This window comes from Perna viridis, chromosome 8 (genome assembly GCF_037379345.1).
Source record: "Perna viridis isolate PV_CMFRI_1.1 ecotype Kerala chromosome 8, ASM3737934v1, whole genome shotgun sequence".
NCBI lineage: Eukaryota > Metazoa > Mollusca > Bivalvia > Mytilida > Mytilidae > Perna > Perna viridis.
Window position 1 is genome coordinate 48,367,165 of NC_142452.1, and position 21,692 is coordinate 48,388,856.

Genomic DNA, 21,692 nt, shown 5'->3' on the forward strand with positions numbered 1-21,692 from the left:
TTCAGAAATTCTACCTTCTAACCTGTATTTTTTAACCGCACGAAATCATTGATCGATGTTGTAATTTTGAGTGCTTTTTGCAAAAAAAATTACAATAGTTAAATGAATTAAAAGTTTTTTAGTGGTCATAAAGATCATGCGAACTACTTTCAATTCTTCATCAGGTCAAGGTAATTCGAAAGCTGAAATTCCACCTTCTAACCTGTACTTTACAACCGCACGAACCATACCTTGAAAGTATTTTGAGAGCTTTTAGCAGAAAATAAAAATAGTAAAATTCTCATTTCAGTTTGTGTTTTAAGTTTTTTAGTGGTAAAAACTTCAAAGTTTTAAGAAATGTGATGCCCATTTTCATTCATAATTCTATAAATAGTGCAATAACGTCACAACACGTGATTTCAATTACGAAATCTAACCTACTTCTCGGAACTTCTCCATACTTGCCTATCTCTATCCCAAACGGCAAAAAAATCTGCAAGATCACTGTTTTAACTTCAAACATAGCAAGATTCGCAGACAAATTCAGCCGGATCTAAGGATTGTCACCTTACGGGCATAAGCTGATTGAAGACAATTGGTAAGTTTATTATTTTTTGTCGTAATAATGATGTCAATTATCTATCGATTTGGCTTGCAAAATGCTTATCATTGGTCGTGACTTCAGTTTTGTAGATCTAGAAAAGTCGAATTCTTCTGTCATGCAACTTTGAAACCAAAATCTTTCTTAATATTTAATTTTTTTATAACACAGGGCAAGGAGCTTAATAAATAAATCCTTGCTCAGGGGCTTACATCAATAATCACAGTTAATATAAGAGTGGATTCAGAAAATTAAAAAGGAGGGAGTGTATTTGCTCCTATTGCCCAAAATTAAAACAATTTTCTATCTAGGGTTCTCAATGAGTGGGAGAAAATCGAAAGTAGGTGGCACCATGCCCGGTAGACGGGGGTCCGGGATCCTCCCCTGGAAAATTTTGAAAATCTGTAGTGCAGGAGGTGGCATCTGGGCTGATTTTGATCACTTATTCTTGATGCTAATCCCATTTTTAGCTCATTTTGCTTAAATTTGAAAATTTATGTGATTTTTTTTTTTTTTATGTGAAGCAAAAGAGTTCGGCCTGATCACAGCTAAAAATAACATTAAGTCATTGAAAGATGTTGACATTTGCCTATACACACAATCTATCGCTTTTTTAGTAAAACAAGATGATATTTTTGCGTACTTGCACTGTGACATGCTTTGGTCAATGATGACCGGAAATGTTGAATTGATTCTAAAACTCCCCACATACAGAATCCGTGATATGGAATCAGTACTGCGTTTGAAACAGATCATGTCCATTACAAAAGTGCCGAATTAACCGTGATTAAAGTTTGTTTATTCATTCGTACTGCCAATTACGACAAAAAAATGTGAATTTTATATCAAGGAAACTAATCTGCATTACAGTAAACACCTCGATTGAAGGTTTCTGACGCATTTTTTTATGCATGAAACGTGAAAAAACCAAACATTTTTTTTCAATTTAATTTTTTTTTAGCAACAAAATAGCCGGCGCCAAATGTCAAAGTAGACGGCGAAATTGCTGGTCACCGGCACTTATTGAGAACCCTGCTATTTTACTGGGAGTTGACTTTTAACTGGTTTGTTCCAACTCCCCAAAACCCCTAGATCTCCCGCTGTAATAATAATAGTCGAGCTGCAAAAGTTGAGGCGGAAGCAAGTGTTTCATGCGACAATGAGTGTCTCAGGTTCTCCCCTCGTGGTTCTCCCCCTCTCCTCACTGTTACGTTGGTAATTTGAATTGCCGATGGTGATATGAATTTGTTTACTTCGGTCGGTTTTCATGTTCGACCAAAAAGGGTCTGCTTTATTTGTTTTTATGAGGGCTGAAATTATGAGGATTTGTACAATGTCAATATGAATTTTAATTTCGCCACTCTACAGAGTGATGGTAAGAGTTGAGTGGATTCACAGTGTCTCCACCAAGGAGTGAGAGTAACTATTTGAAAAAATGTAAACATGCAATATTAAAAGTCAAAAGACTTTAAAAAATTCCATATGTTGAATCAAGATTTCAAATACATGTTCATGTATGTACATGAAAATATTAAATTTAATTAATATAACCATAGTTTTTTTGTTTGGTTGAGACACACTGGAGTTTCAGTAACTTTTTTTGTTGGCCTTTCAGCAACATACATGTATACAATGTATATACACAAATCTCTACCTGTATGTTTTTCAAATTTCCTCCCTTTTTGCCACTCATAATTTTTTTTTTATAGATTTTAGTCTGTAAACACTGAGCAGTTTAGAAACTAAAGTTCTCTACAAACATTTATAATATCAAAAAAATACTCAAACCCAATTAATAGAAATTTGAAGCTATGCATAATCCATAAAGTAAATATTTTTCAACGAATCCAAAAGGTTTGTTTACTTTTCTCACTACTAAATATCACTTCACCTAGGGTTTATATTACTGATAACCTATTAAGGTCAACCACCTATATGACCTTTGATCAGATTTCAAAATTTTCTAGGTCAATGTTAGCTTAATATTTTTAGTACTTTTTCACTGTACCTGTATACAATATTGTTTTTGGGGCCCGCTGCAGCCTTAAAGCAGCTTGTGGTGTGAGGGTTTCCTTTTCATTCAATGAAAACCCATGGGTGGGGCCTTGAGCTGACATTTTACATCCCAGTGGGGTTGTAATCTCTTTGACATATTCACCATATCCATTCTCTTTATATTTTTGTTAGTAAATGCATTAGATGAGTAAGATTTCTATTCAGGTTTTGACCTGACTATATGTGTTATCTTGTTATGGTCGGAAATATTTTGGTTGTGAGCTATACATATATAAACCTGCACTTTTACCTATATTAGGTAGAACATGTTGTCTTGGAGAAAACCTTGACTTCAGAGTTTTTGGTTCTTTATATTTAGTGATATCTAACCCAATTTGTTAGTGCCTCCTGGTAGAAAGTACTATGAGTCGTGTATGACTACAATTCCAGCAAATTTTTCTAGAAGAAATTCTCCTTTCTGCCTCCTAGATTAATCTTTTGTATAGCTGAAATAGCAGAGTAGTTTCAATTACTCTGAAAGCAGATCTATTTGTCGCTTGATTGTGTCCTTTTGTCAGTCACTCTTAGGGGATACCTTATTTCAATATACAATAAATAGTTTACATATATGTAGTCCAAGTAATTATTTTCTTGTTTTTGTGGATTTAGTATACCACAAGTTGAAAAAGAAATGTTCCATTTGTTTGTATGAAGTGTTGCCAAAACCACTAATTCAAGAATCTCTTCCCTGTGCAAAAAAAAAAAACATAAAAAATGATAGCCATGGATTCACAGTTCTCTGTTTGAATACAATATGCTCCAGAAAGTTATATAAAGGGGGGGGGGTTCAAATTCCGATAAGTATAATAAAAAAAAAAGAGGGGGGAAGTCCATTATTTGGTATTTTGCCCAAGGTTTACACAAACAAACAAAATTTTCCAACAAAAATGGGGAGATCCATCCCAGAATGATTACTACATGTATTTTTAAAGTAGGATCCACCCAAAAAGGGAGATCACTGGTGGGACCTTTTTTCATTACAGTCTTTAGCATAAGGTAGAATGAATACCTGTTTGTCTGTTGTAATATCATATCTTGATCTACTTGTACACGTGTAGACATGAAGTTCATTGTATAGTTCTAGGTCACAGTTATATCCTTATGTAACATGCACATTTTTATCATAGAAGCATTAGTTTGCTTAGAGCAGATCAGACGTATTACATGGAGCATTCTTTCCTGTCATCTTGCTAAAACATATTTATAGTAAAATTACTAACATTAATTGTATAAACCCTCTTTCAAGGGTAGATAATTGATTAGAAATGTTCTGTAGAAGTGTACCGGTAATAGGAATTTTAGTTTTTGTAAAATAACAAGAAAAAAATGTTCGTTGACCCCCAATTTTCTTTTTGAAATATGAAATATTGTCTGCTAAGTATTTTAGATAAATTTTATCCACCAGTTCTTTTAATACTAAATGAAACAGAAAATTCCCTACAGAATCTATATCAAATATTGTAAAAAAAAAGTCATTTTGGTTCAATTATTTCAACATAAGTTCAGTGACCTGTGTATTTTATCTTAGTATTTTTTATCCTGCAATGAGGTTATTTGTTAAACAAATACAGGTATACGGTTATTTTTTTGCTGTATCCGTACATTAGCAGGTTGTCGACTTTACTCTACTGCCATATACCAAACAGAAACAAGTCAGCTTCCTGACCTTCCTCGCGAAATTCAAAACTTTAATGTTCGTAAAATTGATTTTACAACATTCAAAATATTTATATTTATTGTTCATTTTACTTATTTGTCTCTTGGAATTGAATAAATTTTGATGCATTGCTTATTTTCTTCAAACAGTTTTGACAGATTATATGGTGCAGATTGAATTTCAATGTTTACTGAGTCATGCGCCATGTGTATTAATTTTTTTCTTCAGGGCTTCTCAGGGGATATGCATTTTAAAACTTTATTTTAAAAATGTACACATGCACAAAATATTAATATAACAGGATAAAAACAATATAGGTACATTGTCAAAAATTATTGAAGATATATGTGTATTCAGCTTGGAACGGGGGAAATAGCTCGGCAAAGCCTCGCATTTCCTACCCGTTCCGTCGCCTCATCACATATCTTCAATAATTTTCGACAATGTACCTATATTGTATATGTATGTTCATTAGAGGTCATCTTTGAGAAAAACTAAGAAAATATATCTACTTCGTGTAGTAATATCAGGTAAGATTAAATGATCTACCTTAAAATAGTGATATTGTTTGGCTCATAATAATACATGTATTAGACTGTTTCCTATGATGAAAATTTCCCAATTTGTCCCCAAAATAATGGCATAAGAAATGCTAAGTATTTCCTTATTGGTAATTAAAGGGTAAGAACAGAATGATTAAATAACAAGTGTTCATGACTTTTTATTGACACTCGAGCAACTTAGTCATCTTTACTACAAATTCAAGGCTTTGTAGTGTTATTCCAAATTTCCTTATTTAAGAATAATGGCATTTAAGGAATGACTGATATTCCTTATTTAAGAAAAATGGCATTTAAGGAATGACTGATATTTTTTTTTCGGTCTATGAAGAAACAACCTCAGTCATGTGGTGCATCCTGAATAACTTGCACAGTAAGTTTTTGTCAAGTGTGCACCACTGGAATTTAGGTTATATCAAAAAGACCCCAAAAATATAACGGTCATTCCTTATAGTTTAATTCTAATATCGAAATTCAAGGAGTAAATCCTAAAAAAGGTTTATGACATCACAATGACATTGTAAAATCTTGTCTATGAGATGACAGACAAAATGTTTTATCCAATTAAAAAACATGTTACTTCTAAAATTATATTATTAATAAAAGTCTAACAATATCACTGTTATGTTGAATTGTCAAAAATGTAGGGCAGTAATTTGCATTTAGTGTGTTATGGTAGGGTAGATAGCCCAAAAATAATATACATATGTGTAAAAATGAACCGATAAACTCTAATATTTTTATTTGGCCTAAAGTATATGTATTTTAACATGTTTAAATACTGAATAAAAGTGCAGAATGGTGAATTTAATTTTAATTATTTATCAGAATTTAATGGACCTCGTCTTAATTTGTTTTTTTTAAAGATTTGAAGCAGTACTTCACTCTAATTGTGAATTTTTTTACCAGCGATGAAAGTAGGTTTAGTAGTTCCTCGACTCCATCTGTCCATTTATTAAGTACATACTCTGTGAAATCAATTCTATTCAATTTTTTTCATCTCTGAGTTATGAGATTTATAAACAAACAGAAAAGGGGGGTGACAGGAAAATTGTTGGACATACCAGTTCATTATTGTTATGTGAAGTAAGATATGTTTACCCCCATTCAACAAGTAGGTGGTTGTCTGTTGGTCCGTCCATCTGTTAGTCTCAATTTCCTTCGCAATTACCTCGGCTCCCAATGGATGGGTTTATTTCAATGGGGCATTTGTTGTAAGCAATATTGGTTGCTCTCCAGTATCAACTTACAGTACAGATGGAGATATGCATATCATGACAGCACTTGCAACCATGTTTGTGCATTAAAGTTACATTGAAGTTATATATATATATTGTAACTTGTGCTTTTCTTCATTTTTTTAAATGATGTGTTAGTGTGTTTTTGATTGGTGGAATGGACATCCTTGTGTGTTTTTGATTGGTGGAATGGACATCCTGGGGTGTTTTTGATTGGTGGAATAGACATCCTTGTTTGGTACATTATTTAACATGCACTACAATTTGTTGGTTTTTTGTTGAACAAGTGAAAACTGTTCTTTTCTAAATAACCTTAAAGGATTGTTTATGGGACCAACTTCTACTAGGATGTAGACCTATTTTATCTTAAATTAACACTGGTCTCGAGAAGACACTTTTCAATCTATACATAGGTGGTTGTTTTAACTTATAAACAATTATGAAAGGGAAATCAAGGGAACCAGGATTTCAACGGTATTAAAAAAAAACATAAACTAGATAATGAAAAAATAAACTCGTAGAGAAGAACATAAAATATTCGAAACAACTCGCACTAAGAAACAACTAAGACAACAAAAAACTGGGAGAATGGACCAGCTGCACCAGTAGGGTATTCAGCATTATCATTTGCTTTTCTGGAAACACTCACCATGTTGCTCATAAATTCTCATATCCCAAGGGAAAGAAATTTAAGACGAAAACTGCGACACCATGAACAAATATGGACTTAGCTTAAAATTTCCCTTTGAAATAGGGGGAATCCCCAACTAAAAAAGTGCCACTCCTCATTACCTTAATGTTCTTAGGTTTTTTTTTAGAGTTGAATAATTTACTATTTGTTGTAGTGTTTTATTTCTACTCTTTACTTTATATTCAATCTTTTCATTAATGTCAATATCCATTTAATTGTATTGAGTAGATGTTAATGATTATTTTTTTTCATTAGAATAGGCAGCATTTTTATCTTGTTGGGGTTGTTGTCTCATTGACATACTTACCATAACCATTCTTGTTATGATCTAAAGCATTTTTAAAACACATCAAAATGCCAAGTTATTAGATAAGTAATTAATGGTCCTGTATTGGTCCAACGCCCACTTTTTCTATTTATAAACCAGTAATGGAGTAGATAATGGATAAGTTTATGCTATGTAGTAGATTTTCCCATGATTCATCTCTGACAAAAGGTCAGTATTTGGATTGATTCGTACACATTGGTGTTCATACCAATTGTAACTACTTGGCCATTTCCGCTACACTAAAAGATAACCTTGGATGCAGAAAGGAGAATTTCTTCTTGAAAAAATTGCCGGAATTGTAGTCCTACCTGAATCAAAGTAGTTCTATCCTCCAGATGGCACTAAAAATTTTAGTTGGATAGCACTAGAAATAAACTACAACAAGTAATGGTGAAAAAATCAACCACTTTAACTATAATTTTAGAATTGGATTGGTCAAATTCCAGACAGATCCATCCACCTAGTGCCTCTGAGGTTTTTCTTTTGTGTAACTAGAAAGGCTAAGGCATTCTGATTGGTGTTTGTACTCATCTTATTGTTTCCTTTGACATTAACAAACATTTCTGTGATAAAGTAGACACTTGATGAATTCTCAAAAAAAAATTCCAAAAAGTTGGGGGGGGAGGGGGGGAGCTTCAAATATTCAAAATTTTTTGTCACCCAATTGTCCAGAACTATTGCCTAAAGCTTTTATAACTACATTTTTATGTACACATGATGTTTTTAATTTGATCATAATATTTAATCTTTTGATCACGACTTGTTGAATATTAAATTTTAATCTTATTAACTTAAAATTGGGACACTGACTTTTTTTGGGGTTTTAATGATTTAATTGACCACAGAGAAATCAAAATTACAATCTTTCAGATCATATTTCAGATCATAATTTATATATGATAAACATTGAAAACAAAATTGTTGAATACGTATAGTATAGTCCAGTGCTCCAGCTAGAAATTGAAAGGAGCTGAGTGCTATAGAGCAGAGGGGCACCTTTGTAGTCGGAAAAGGGCACTTCTTTTTTGGTTCGCATGTTTACCATGTCAAGTTGTTTGTTTCATTTTCTATGTATGCATCTGGGAGTATTTCAGCTGCCAAGGTCCATCTTGGGTTTATCTGGTTTCTAACATCTTGATGGTTTTGTCTACTGTTGATTTTACCATGCTGAGGTTAACATCTCTATGTTGGAAGACTAGTGATAAAGTGGATATGTGTAGTAGTGTATCTGCCAGCAACAAGAGTGATCTAAGTGTAGTTTGGTCTTTAAGACTCTTCAGGATACCATTACCAACTGGGTCACTGCTTATACCTGACGTCCCTAGGTCAACAACATAAGCTTTATAGGATCTAACTATGCTGGAAACTGCTTGGTCATGGGATAACCATCTGTGGTGTTTGGCTTGTTTAATGCTCAGTGATGCTTGGTTAAAGGCAACTTGAACCATTTTCAGACTGGCTGTATGGACGCAACTATACTTGTAATACTTGTAGATTTTTTCTAACGTTTCATCAGTTTTCTTCATGACTGGTACGGAGTTGAAGCTATCTCTACAGGCTAGTGCAACTTCAGGTACGTGTCATTTTTATGACAGGAAATCGATCGATCATGCAAAAAACCACCTGTTCAGGACTTACCGTTGTAAAAAAAGGCACAAGGGCATAGCAGAAAATTGTAAGGGCAGAAGGGCGCATGTAAGGGCACCAAGGGCGCGGCGCCCTTCTATTTAGGGCAACCGACATCATTGCCGTATAGTATACTATCAGTGGGGTAAATTAGTGTTGAGATTTAGGATCTGGAACCCCAATTTCTAATGCTGGACCATCGAAATTTCATCTACTTCGTTCCTAGACCACCATAGTTTACATTTAAATTTCTTGAAAACCTTTCACTTTCTTTAGGTAGACCATTTATTTAAAGATATAGGGTGTTGTAAAAATTGATGTTTCCATAGGAAAGCTTCATACTTAATCAACTTTCCCACAAGATAATCCATTTCAAAGCCACCATTGGTATATTCCTTGGTCTGTTTTTGCCTAGTCAGTTTAGAGAGAGAGTAGTATGACTCATTTCCATTCATTCATTAAATGCATGGTCACAATTCAGAAGAAACCTTCACCTTGTAAATACGTACTTAGTTTATCTATTGATCTGCAGTTTAATTAATAGATAGCAGGTTTCCTATTGTAAACTGTAGACTCAGCTTTGACGTAATATTATGTGTAAAGTCTGTGGTTTACGCTGCTCTATGAAGCATACTAGATATCAGTTATCTCTTGTCTTAATATATACAAAAACAACCTGTGTGTTTAAAGTTTTAAAGTCTGTGTGGGGGATTTGTAGTTAGATTTTCAACTATGAGTTTACATAAGATGCCAAAGAAAGTTCTAGTGTAAGAATGTGTCATTTTCTCCTTTTATGTATTTTCTGTTATGTAATGTCAACACAACAATCCTCTTTGATTCTTGAATGTTTTCTTTTTCTTTGGAATGGTTGGGAGGACAATTTTTAGTTAAGTACATTTTGAAGTCACTAATATTATTAGCGACTTCTTGCACTCATAATTTCAGTACTTAACATGCACATGTGATTTGCATAATTATATATTACTACACCACATTATGTTGTTGATCGGTGTCATAAAACCGTCAATTCTAGCTTCATGCGAGACTAAAATGTATCTCTTAAATATCGTACACGTTTTCTACATATGTTTTGGCTTGTATGAGAACAGGAAGTTTACATTAAAAGATGAAATGATCTGTAAGCATTGAACTTAATGTAATATTACTCAGTCTCAGATTCAGATACTGGGCTAGTTACAAATGATTATATAGGTCATAAACATTATCAGGGCCCAGATATATTTATAGTGGGGCCCTGGTAATATTTATGACCTATATAGTCATTGCCAGTTCCTAATCAGGTTCCCTGATCAATATCATAGGTGACCCAAAGATTGCTAAAATTTGGGAGAAACTTGTGGAACGAAAACATTACCCACACTTCCTGGTAACCAGTTCTTTTGATTGAGAAACATTCGAGGTCATCACAGTTACAAAAGAGTAACCATATCAAGGGAACCAAGATTCTAGTAGAAGTCCTCCTAGTTTTAGAGCATATCACATTTGTGTCATTTCCGATGTTCCATGCAAGCCAGAATCTGTGGCAAAGAATGTTTGACGATTGGTGAGTTTAAAGACTTTAGTTTTTGATTTTTTTTGTCATATGGTGACGGAAGTGGCTAATTACAAAATCCTAGAAATTCAGCCTTGATCTGCTGCAACTTAACATCACATGTTCTGATTTAGACAGGCCAAAAGATAATAGTTTTGTTTCCTGCTGCCAGATAAATGAAATAGGGTAGCAAAACAGGGGCAGATCCAGGGTTTCATGTAATTGGGCATCATAAGAATAAAATGCTGAGGGAAACAATGTAATGAAAATTTATTTAAGGTAGAAATTGTAAAAAATCAAAATTTCTTGCAAAAATTTTATTGAGTATACACTTGGCAGACCTGTTCTTGGATCCATATCTGGTAGGTAGGGAAATTATATAATTATCAAAAACATTTTACATTAAGTTAAGTTGGAAACTGTCTAGACTTTTCCATTGCTTGAGCTGAAATGGCCATAAAGTGTGTAGGTTAGATAGCAGGAAACAGATCATATATTTTTTATTGCCTGAACAGATTGTTAAATAGTTACTATAGTTACTGTTATAATATATTTTAGACATTGCTTTTAATGAAAAAATGTGAATATTGACCATTAAATGTTCTATAAACTGTTTGAGAATTATTAAGATTTGTAGATTTTGAAGGAATGAAGATTCATGTTGAAATCTGAAATCAGTTTTAAACATGTTTTGACAGAAATTTGATAAAAATATTTTAACTACTTCAATATTTATTTTAGTATGAGACACAGAGAAATTGACACTTTAATTCTGCTTTCACCTAGTATGTGTGTTTTAAATCATAAAATGAATTGACAAAAATAATATGAACAATTTAAATAATGACAGCCTGTTAGTATAGCTCATATAAGAATTATTGATCGTAGTGGTCTGTTTCTATAAAAAACTGGACTAATTTTACCTCGTACATAGATTTTGACCCTACTGTAATTTGTTTCTTCTGATCAAGTTGCTCTGGAATTTAAAGGTGTTTTCTGTTAACTGGTGTTGATATTAAAGGAGGTGATATTTACTTATTTTGGATTTTACCTCATATTTTAGACCAGGTAATACTACCTGTTAATAATTAGTTAATATTAATTTTTATGGTTGTTAATTTTCATGGATTCGGTCTACTGAACATATTCTCGGGTATCAATCTTCACAGTTTCTAAAAATGATAAGCATTACAAATTGTTCAAAATCAGTATCATGGGTACTTCTTTTTGCACTTTTCTCTCTGCTGTGAAAATAGTGAAAATTAGTATGAATTTTTATGTTTCAAATATTTTTAAGATAAAAAAAAGATAAACAAGAGACTTTAAAGAGTAATCAAGGGAACCATATTCTAGTGGAAATAAAAAAAACGTAATCCTGGGATAAAAATCAGACGTGGGAAAGGGACAAAGACCAGACACGGGAAACCGCCATACACAACAAAGAACATAAAATAACCAAAATATTACAATTAAAATAACAAAAGCAAATAAGCAACTTAACTCCACAAAAGACTGGGAGCATGAATTTTACGTATTTTCTACAAATTTTGACTGCAAATTACCCTCTATGGATTGTGAATATTTCCATAGTACATGTACCTACATGTACTTTCATTAAAATTTCAGAAAGTTCAGGATTTTACAGATATTTCCATAGAATATAGTGAAAAATACTGATTGTCATCAAGTAGTATAAACAGATTTGGTACCCACTAAACTCAGGTTAGCAAAGGTCAAAATACATTTACAATGATATGAAAGGACTTCTGGTTAAGACAGGATTTTCAGGATGTTTTGGTTAGGCAGGTTTCACTATAAATGTCCAAGACATGTATTTTAAGGGTTCAGTGTGAGCTTGCCTGTTGTTATGTTAATTTTACTTGTAGATATCTCTAAAAAAAAAAAAAGAAGGAACAATGAAGAAAGAAAAGATGTCAGAGCCCCTGACGTTGCCACCTTGCCGAGTGTGTGGAGGGACGGCAACTGGAATACACTATGGTGTTAATACATGTGAAGCCTGCAAGGTAAACTCTTATATACATGTATGAATAATAAATAAGTGATAATACATTTGTAGTCAAATTTTAAAGGTAAAAACTGGGAAGGAACTAAATACAAATAAAACAAATCAAGTTTTATTTAGTTGCATCAACAGTGATTCCAAAAATAAGTACTGTCAGACCTTCAGACACGTCTGGTAAAAAAGAGATTCAAGTTTTATGAATTTCTGACTTTTTAAAATGCAATACCATGTTTATCTGCTGCATGTCCAGTGAAAGTTGGAAGTTTTTTTCGGAATCACTTCATTGATCATGTGTTCATTAAAGTAAAAAAAAATGCCTAAAATGATACATCACAGTCAGATCTAGAGATTCTCAATAGAGGGGGCCCCTTGACGTCTTAAGAGAGGGCCTGGCTCTGTCATGGCGCAGTGATTTCCTCTATAATTAACCAATATTTTCTGACCTATAAAGGGTGGGGGGGTGGAAGATCCATCTATGAACATGTATATAAGATTCATAAATAAACAAATGTGGCATGGGATTATTTGAGACGTAAACTTCAGAATTATATCCACTAGATATATCCATACAATCTACTTCAATAATATATCATGTTTCTTTTGACCTATCATTTATCACTGTTTGATTATAAAAGTGCATAAATTCTCTTGTGACAACGGATTCCCCCCTTTTTTCAGAATTTTAGGATCAGCATCCAAATAGTTTGATTAATTTGCAAGGCTCTGAATTTTCTTCTTTTAAAGGAATTCCCACCTATCTATGTTATTTTAAGCTGGCACTACTTTTAAAATCATGAATATTAATGTGTGTAAAGTGAATATCCAGGGAGTTACCTGAACTACAGATAACTCTGTATCATATGGACGTATTGTACAATAAAAGATTGCATAAAGAGAGACTTTTTAAATAACCCAGTTTAATATTTCAGTCATAGTTGACTTCAGTTTGCAATGTTAAACATTACATTTTTATCTCATTTTAAAGTTCTATGTGGGAATGGAAAATCGTGATATTTGTCAATTGCTTGAGCAGTCTTAGATAATATGGTTAAAAAGGTAGAACTCAAGTTTCTAGTGCGAGAATAGTTATGTTATTATGTTTTGCTAGCATATGCACTTTATAAATAAAGGGGCTAATTTCTTTTTTAAAAAGTATGGTAAATATCTAACTGTAGGAGTATTAAAAGGATGGTAACTAGTATGTATAAGATTTACCTCCCCTGTAACCCTGTATTTATATGTTTCATTCATTTTCTTACTGTTTGCCATTTTTGCTGCCATCAACAACTGAATTTATTTGGAATCATGGCCAGTTTACGGTAACTGAAGTTTCAGAGCTAGCTAATATAATTAGTTGCAATAATGTAACCCTCCATTCACATGTATTTCATGAGCTAAAGGTTCTTAAAGTGTCAGGCTGTAGAAAAAAGAAAAGATTGGTGAAATGCAACAAATGCAAAGGCCTAAAGCCCAGATACAAAATAGTAAATACTTTCAGAGAAATTACTGAACAGTCTTCACCAAGTGTAAACAACTCTTTAAGTAAGCTGTGAAATGACTTGACAAAAAAAGTAATCCATAGTGATAGAACAAGAACACTTCGCTTGAAGTACTTCTAGTAGATAATTTTTTTTTCTATTCTTTTCTCTAAATCAGCAAGTAACTTTCCATTTCAACTTGCAAAAAAAAAAACATTTCACTGGCCAGCATGGTCAAAATTCATGTTTTTAACATTGAACATGACATGTAAGGTTGGCAGGGATATTTAAGATAAATAAAACTGTATTGTACTCCGGGGTCATTACAGTGCAGCATGTAATCAGGAAATAAGCACTTACCACTTTGGCAAGTGTTCAATAATTTCCACTAGTCAAATGCCTAAGAAGAGTTTGCTGTAGGAGGTTTCACATACTTTTTGTGTGAAGTTCTTCAAAACTGGCTTTATTCTATTATTTGATGACCATACTTCTATTTAATATTAAGTCCCCCAAAATATACTTTTTTTTTGTTTTATGCCACCCACCTAACCAGTTTTTCACCCCTAGCATAATGTTTTATAATCACTTATCTAAAACAACAATATAAATAGTGTTGATCCTTGTAAGCAAAAAAAATACCATGAGCAAGAAAAAATTCCATAGGGTAAATATTTATAGCTATGAACAATTTCAAGAATCCAAGGCTTCAACATGCTTTCAACAGAAACTAATCAAAATAAATCCCTCCCCCATTTCTGTGTTACATTGGACTTCCACATTGATTTGGCCTAGGCTACATCAGCAGATAAGAATTTATAAATAATATAGATGGGACATAGTTTGTATTATCAGCTTTGTTGCTGCCTAGTATCAACTTTCTGATTCCTTGTACTATATGGACAAAGTAAGTGTATATACCTAGCATGACAACTCTTGTTTTATGATATAGATACTATACCTACATGTGTGTTCAAACTTACATTTTCAGGCATTTTTCCGAAGATCACTTGTAGAGAAAAACAAATATGTCTGCCCCCGTGATGGCGATTGTAAGATAATAAACCACAAAAGGGCTAACTGTTCCGCATGCAGACTTAAGAAATGTCTGGGACTTGGAATGTCCAAGAAAGGTAAAACAAAATGGAAGAATAAGGATTAATAAAGAAAAATTTTAAATTCAGATTGGTTTCCCATATCTGTCCAGGGGCTGATCCAAGGATTTTGAAAAGGGGGAGGGTGTGCCAAAATTTATATGAAAATCTGTTGATAGATCTGGGAGTTATTGACTTTGAAAAATTAAAAAAAAATAACACTGTTGAGGAGGCTGAAAAGACTATTAATGACACCATTCAAGGCCTGTTGTTCATTTTCACTTTTTCTATATTTCATAGAATTGGGGAATACATACATATTTGGAGTTAAAATAAGAACCTTTCATTCCTATTTATGTTGTATTCTGTTTTGCAGCTGTACGACATGGCAGATACACAGTCGCAATTAGGACAAAGACCATCTTAGAAGTTAAACAATTGGAGCGTGAACAAGCCTTGAAAGACAGCTTTGCTTTTGTGGATTCCATTGCTAGCAAGTTACCAGAGGTTATATCAGTACCTGAAAGTGTACAAGAGGCAGAATCAAGTAATGACAATCTTTCCTCCAGATTAGAGAGTTCAGATATCTCCTCTTCCCTGGATAACTCAGATATTGCCTCACTATTGGAGAGCTCAGCATCCAGTAGTTCAATCCAATCCATGTCTATTGACAGCACCCAGCCATCTCCACCCTCTGTAATGGATGACACTAAAACCATGACCTCATTGGAACCATCATCACTTTTCTCATCTATTGAGCACCAAATTGGTAGTGATATGTTTCAAAGAATGGACAGTTTTGACATTCTCAATGCAATTGACCTTGACATTACAGCTGAACAGGAGAATGTACAAATATCAGGATCAGACCTGTTCTTAGATGGACAGCAGACGGCAGTTCAAACTGTGGACATTGATTTAACATCAGATAATATTGACTTTTTAGAGATTAATTCGGGTGAATTATTGAATCTAGGTGAAGATGTACCAATTCTGACATCTGCTGACGATATGATCATGATCAATAACAATCCACAGAAGATTGAGGTGACGGAGGTGAAACAGAACTGCCCAGACACAACTACAGATGACTGCATTACCACACAGTTTGCAAGTGAGTTCTGTTGTTATAAACAGAAAGCTTACTCCCATGTCCAAGTTTCAGCTTCACTTGTTTTCTTATGTTTCTGCTTGAGGTAAATATGCTACTCTGCTTTAGGAGCTATGAAATAACAGTGTTCTAGGATTTTTTTTACATTAATTTTTCATGGGGACTCTCCACAATATAATCTGCTTACATAACATATAGAATCCTTTCAGAAATTAATTTTTTTTTTACTTGCCAATTGGAAAGTAGAACACAGCAAACATCAATTTCACACCAAATTGCACTTTCCACGGGATACAGGAATGTGGAAACCACTGTTATATTAAATGTGAGACGGGTGTTACCTGTAAGGGGTACCAAGTTTTAGTATAAGAGAACTGCTATTGATTTTTTATGCCACTCACTTGCATTATAAGGTATGTGATGTCCCAGGTCTTCAGAAACTTATCTACAGGCCTAGTTGTCTCATATTCGAATCTCCCATACATTAATTTTGCATCACTTCACAGTCAGAATGCAACCTTATCGTAAGTGATTCACCTATTTTTTAAGGACATTATGAATCTAATCAGATCTGAGCAGTGAGAGACAAAGAAAAGAACCTAAGCAGTTACAAAATTATTGAATTATTATATAGTTGGCTGTGAAACTATCACATGTTCATGATGTAAACAATTTCAAACTTGACTATTTATGTGTATTTCTAGGTGGGTCAGAATTGCCATCCAGCAGCAAAACTTCAGACAGTTTCCAAGTTCAACAACCTTCATTAATCCCTGAAACTAGCATGGCCTTCCCAACTCCTGAATCACTCCCCCCACCCCCACAGAAGAAGTTACGATCATCATACAATGCCCTAGAAGATCTTGAGCAGCTACAGACCATCAACATGCTTGTCACAGCACAGGAGATATTGTACCCTGAGATGAGGAAATACTTTAACAAAGAATATACAGACGTCATACATAGAGAGTTTATGGTAAGTGGATGTTCTACTGAAGAATTCTAAATTTAGGAAGTAGATACCATATGGCCAATGTAATATTAGGCAAATTGAGACAAGAAGGTGGTTCTCTCAGTGTTAAAATCTAAAGAAAATGGCAGGTGTCAAATTTGGCAATATGGTGCAAGAATGTGTACAAAAAAATTTGGGATTTCTAATTTAAGTGGTGCACTAAGAGTTTGATCCTAAAAAAATTTTGTTAAATTTTTATATAGTCTTATTGGAATTTTAAATCATTTTTGGATTGCTGAAAATGAGTAAAAAAAAACTTGTAAAACAAAACACTAAAAAAATTCAATCATAAGGAATGCCATCATTGCTGAGGGTTAAGTGAGTCTTACTAGACATGATTTTTTTGTATTGTTTTGCTTTTTTTAATTTCAAATTTTACTGTTGCATTCCTTTTTTTATTGTATGTTTATTTCATATTTTCCAAATTTCGGCTTTTTCTTGACTTTGTTGACAGTGTCTGCATTAACACCTACTGTTTTATTCATAGGTGAATCTATCACTTAAAAGTTTACATTCAAATTTTAGGAGAAAACACAATTACAAACTGAGCTGTTCGGACAGTTGAAGAGTCTATCCACGTCAGAGTACAACAATTTTTTCCTTGTGACTGGAATTGACATTGATGGACGTATTGGCATGTTAACCAAGGCTGCTGAATGTATGCAGAAGGAGATTGTCAGTTATATATCCTTTGTCAAATCTATACCAGGCTGGGAGAATGTCCATAATAGCGATAAATTAACACTTATCAAAGGTAGGTTGGACAATAGAAAGCAGAAAGGAATGAATTATAATCAGCAACGCTATCGTTTTTGTATCGTTGATTTTGGCTGATATTTCTATCTTAGGTGTATACTGAAATAATTGTCCTGACAAAATGTCATTTCAAGTTGACTTGAATGTAATACATGAATATCATAACAGAACTGAACATCCTGCCCAAACCGACTCATTGTGACTCCAAAAATGCCATTATTCTGCCTATAATTTTATTCTATTCTTTAAATCCAACATGTCGATCAGTAGAGTTAAGTTCATTTCCCATAAAACATCATAGTCATCAGGCAGGCATTAACTGGACCCACTGTCCAACTGATTGAGAGACCTTTACTATGACAGCTCATTTAATGTTTCTAGGGTTTTCTTTTTGCTTTGAAACCTGTCCAACCAAACCTGAATAAACCTAATAATCTAGAAAACCCATCTAAACCAGACACTTTTCGAAGTTACATCATATCAGTTTAAATATATCTATCCTTGGTGAACCAAAACACCTGTGTAAACCAAACACCTGTATTAACTGAGCACCTGTCTAAACCAAACACATGTTTAAACCAAACATCTGTCTAAACCAAGCACCTGTCTAGAGCAAATCAATTTGAAAAGGGCTTCAGTTTAGACAGGCTTGTATTGAACATACAATGAATACCAATTATATCTTCCTTATTTTTTTCAGCATCTCGTTTTGAGTACTGGTTACTAGGAAAATACCTACAGATTAATCCAGAGATGGGTATCACAGCTAACGAAAAATGTGGGTTTACTCACAAACAGATTTTACAGATGTGGGGCAGTCCAGAGAATATTGACACGATTAATAATTTTACCAAAAAGATAAAGAAGTTGGATCTTACATTTGAAGAGATTGCCATGATGAGAGGGATTGTTGTTTTGTCTCGAGGTATGAATTCTGTCAAAGAAGTGTTGTTCATATACTGTTTAGGGGGAAAATGTCGTGGGGAGCTGATCTTGGTGTATTTTAGTGGGCTATTTGTATTCCATGAAATATTATGATAGAGCCTAAGTGCACCACTGAACATCTGCCAAAATTGGAATTTGAAAAAATTTTGGTTTTTTTGTTTTTTCGCCGAATTTTGCATCCACCAAAACATCCCGCATTATGGTAGATAGACTAACTCTTTTTTGGTTGAAAAAGGAAAGAATATGGTGAAATACAACATATGCACAAGCTTATGAGATAAATCCAAATCTTTCATGAAAGTTTGAAACAAAAAAATATTGAAGAATTAAAGTGTTACACACTCATTCTTTTAGTTGGGATTGATTAGGGTAATCTTGTGTTCATTCATGCATTGTCTGTCCAAATTATGTCCGTATTGTAGCACAACTCCCAATAAATTTTGGTTTGTGGCTTTATGTAGATTGTTACAAGTGATTTAGGTTCTGTTCAGTATCTACTTCCTGTACAAGTTCAGATATACCTAGCACAACAATGCTTGTAACTTCATGTTTTAGAAGTATTGATTTTCAATGTTAAAGACATTTTTATTGATGAAGGGGAGCTATCCATATTATTATTTCCTACATTTTTTAACAATTACAAAATTTGTAAACATGTCAGGGTTTTATTTTCTGCAAAGTGTTTAAAATGGGATTCTGCAGAAGTATACCTGTTGACCTGTACATGTTTGTCTGTCCTAATTCAAACTTTGTTTACATTTTTTACATCAAATTAACATTGATTAATTTACAACCAAATTACACGTAATATTAAGGTATTTGTTCTCTCTTTATTTAGTGAGTGGTCAATCACAGCTGTCTTGTATAAGGATTGAGTTATTCTTTTTACAGATCGATGCATTCTAAGAGAACCTGAATTAATTGAGAAAATGCAATGGAATGTACTGCAGTCATTTATCCTGTTACAAAAGAAGACACACCCAATGGAGCCTCTCAGGTTTGCAAGATGTATGGATAAAATTGCCCAACTTCGGGAATTAACAGAACTGAATTACAAAGCCAACAAAAACTTGGAGAATTTTCAAAAGTCTCTGATTCAGAACTATCCATTGTTGTATGAATGTGTTACATTTGAAGGTTGATTTATTGACCAGAAGTTGATCTCTCAACGGGAAGTTGATTTTTTGACTAAGTTTATCTGGCAGCAAGGAGTTGATTTTTTACCAGAAGTTGATCTGGCGACAAGAAGCTTGATTTATTGACCAGAAATTGATTTTGTTTTCTGTTTTTTTTGTTTTACAGTTGTTGTTTTGTTAATATTTGCAAAAAAAGTTGTTGAAGGAAGTATTAATTTTTTAAGGCATGTTGAGTATGGTCACAGTTTTCTTTTGAATTTTTTTTTTGTTGAAAATGTTCTTTTCTGGTTGTCTGTTAGAAATGAAGCATATTACCAAGAGAGATATTATTATAGAATTTTTACATCAGAGTGGGTTGTAAGTTATGAGAGAAATTAATTTGTATTTTTCTAAATGGATTAGTATTTCTTTGAAATAGGACTTTCCCATACCAGTCAGTGTTTTCATACATGTACATTGTTTTTTTAACTTTTAGTAATACATGTATTGATCAGTTGAACCAAATCTGTTATGTCTAGACAGTTGCATCAGTAAACCTTTTATTTGTGGGTTGTCAAATATTTCACCACTGATAATCAATATTGAAATACTATCCTATTTAGATGTACATAGACCATTTCAGTTAAAAATTTGGTATATTTTTCTTTTGAAGGGGGTGGATAAACTTAACAATTTAGGTGTAACTTTTTGTAAGAATCAGGCAAAATGGGAAAAATCAGAAACATGTATGTCTAAAACCCATTAATATGTCTATATAATTTCATTCAAAGATGATTTTTCCATTTGAAAAAAAAACACTTTTGGTTCTCTGCATTACTGGATTTGTTCAGAAATTTAGAAAAATGAGGGTTTTTTTTTACCGGGTAATCTGCACTTGACATGTTTATTTTCAGTGCATGAAACTATTACTGAATTTACACAATTGACTTGGAAAGTCTTGCCTTTTTTTCCTTGATTCTGATGATGCAAATGGTTAAATTACCCTTTCATAATGGTATTTTTTTTCATACCAAGTTTCACCTGCTGCCTGATTCTTACAAAGACTGACACTTAAATACATGTACATTTGTATTTTTATAATTTACTTTTGACCAATATCTTGTTTTCTTTATGTATTTTGAGTATATATGTTGTATATTTTTTTATATCTTACTTCTAAGTAGACTTAAGTTAACTACTGTCATAATATGCTAAGTACCAGTTTGTTGTCGTCAATGATATTATTTACAGTCCTTGAACCGATCCATGCAACTATTTGATTGATCCATGACAGTTGATTAAATGATTACCGTCAAATCGAAAACTGATGACTGATCTGATTGCAGTTTTGTTATATGTAAAATTACGAGTAATTGGTATAAGTAAATTCAAATTTCCAGTGGAAGTATTCCAATTATTAAATTTGCCTCATTTTTAAATCCACATTTTTTATTTTATAGACACAAAAAAAATATCAAATGTAAAAGAAAAGTAATCAAATTAATATCTTTATTTCCATCATGTACATGTAGTAACAAATGAGGGTTAACAAATTGGTGACAGATCAGAAATGGATTGGTGATGATGGATGTTATATTTGGACAGGTATTGTAAGTAATATGAATTGTTGATTAGTATGTTATTTCTATGTTAATAAGTAATGGACAAATGATAGAGATTTATTTTTTATATACATATTTCAATTGATTTTTTTTTTTTACAAAACTGACTTAAAACCTTATTACTCTTCAACTGACTATAATGTACTTATTTGGGTTTCAAAATAGTTCATGGAGGAGCTCAATCAATGTGTATTAATGTGCAGCAATCTTTTTCACTAAAATTTTAAGAGTAAAATTAGTCCTAAGTTCCGA

The 21,692-nt window shown here is 33.0% G+C and overlaps 1 protein-coding gene across 3 annotated transcripts; it reads left to right on the plus strand.

The window, feature by feature from the left end:
* The first annotated feature begins 439 nt into the window (after nucleotides 1-439).
* LOC148610799 (uncharacterized) lies at nucleotides 440-21,290 on the plus strand. 3 transcript variants are annotated; one of them, XM_088596174.1, is made up of 8 exons: nucleotides 440-577; nucleotides 12,174-12,311; nucleotides 14,777-14,918; nucleotides 15,256-15,993; nucleotides 16,695-16,966; nucleotides 17,528-17,756; nucleotides 18,459-18,683; nucleotides 19,595-21,290. In XM_088596174.1, exons 2-8 carry the CDS (start codon nucleotides 12,204-12,206, stop codon nucleotides 19,843-19,845), a joined length of 1,965 nt encoding a protein of 654 aa, XP_088452300.1. In that variant the 5' UTR covers nucleotides 440-577; nucleotides 12,174-12,203; the 3' UTR covers nucleotides 19,846-21,290. The 3 variants fall into 3 exon arrangements, with proteins under 3 accessions (XP_088452300.1, XP_088452302.1, XP_088452301.1); XM_088596176.1 differs by lacking the exon at nucleotides 440-577 and adding an exon at nucleotides 9,482-9,502; XM_088596175.1 differs by lacking the exon at nucleotides 440-577 and adding an exon at nucleotides 11,219-11,355.
* The last annotated feature ends 402 nt before the right edge of the window (nucleotides 21,291-21,692 follow it).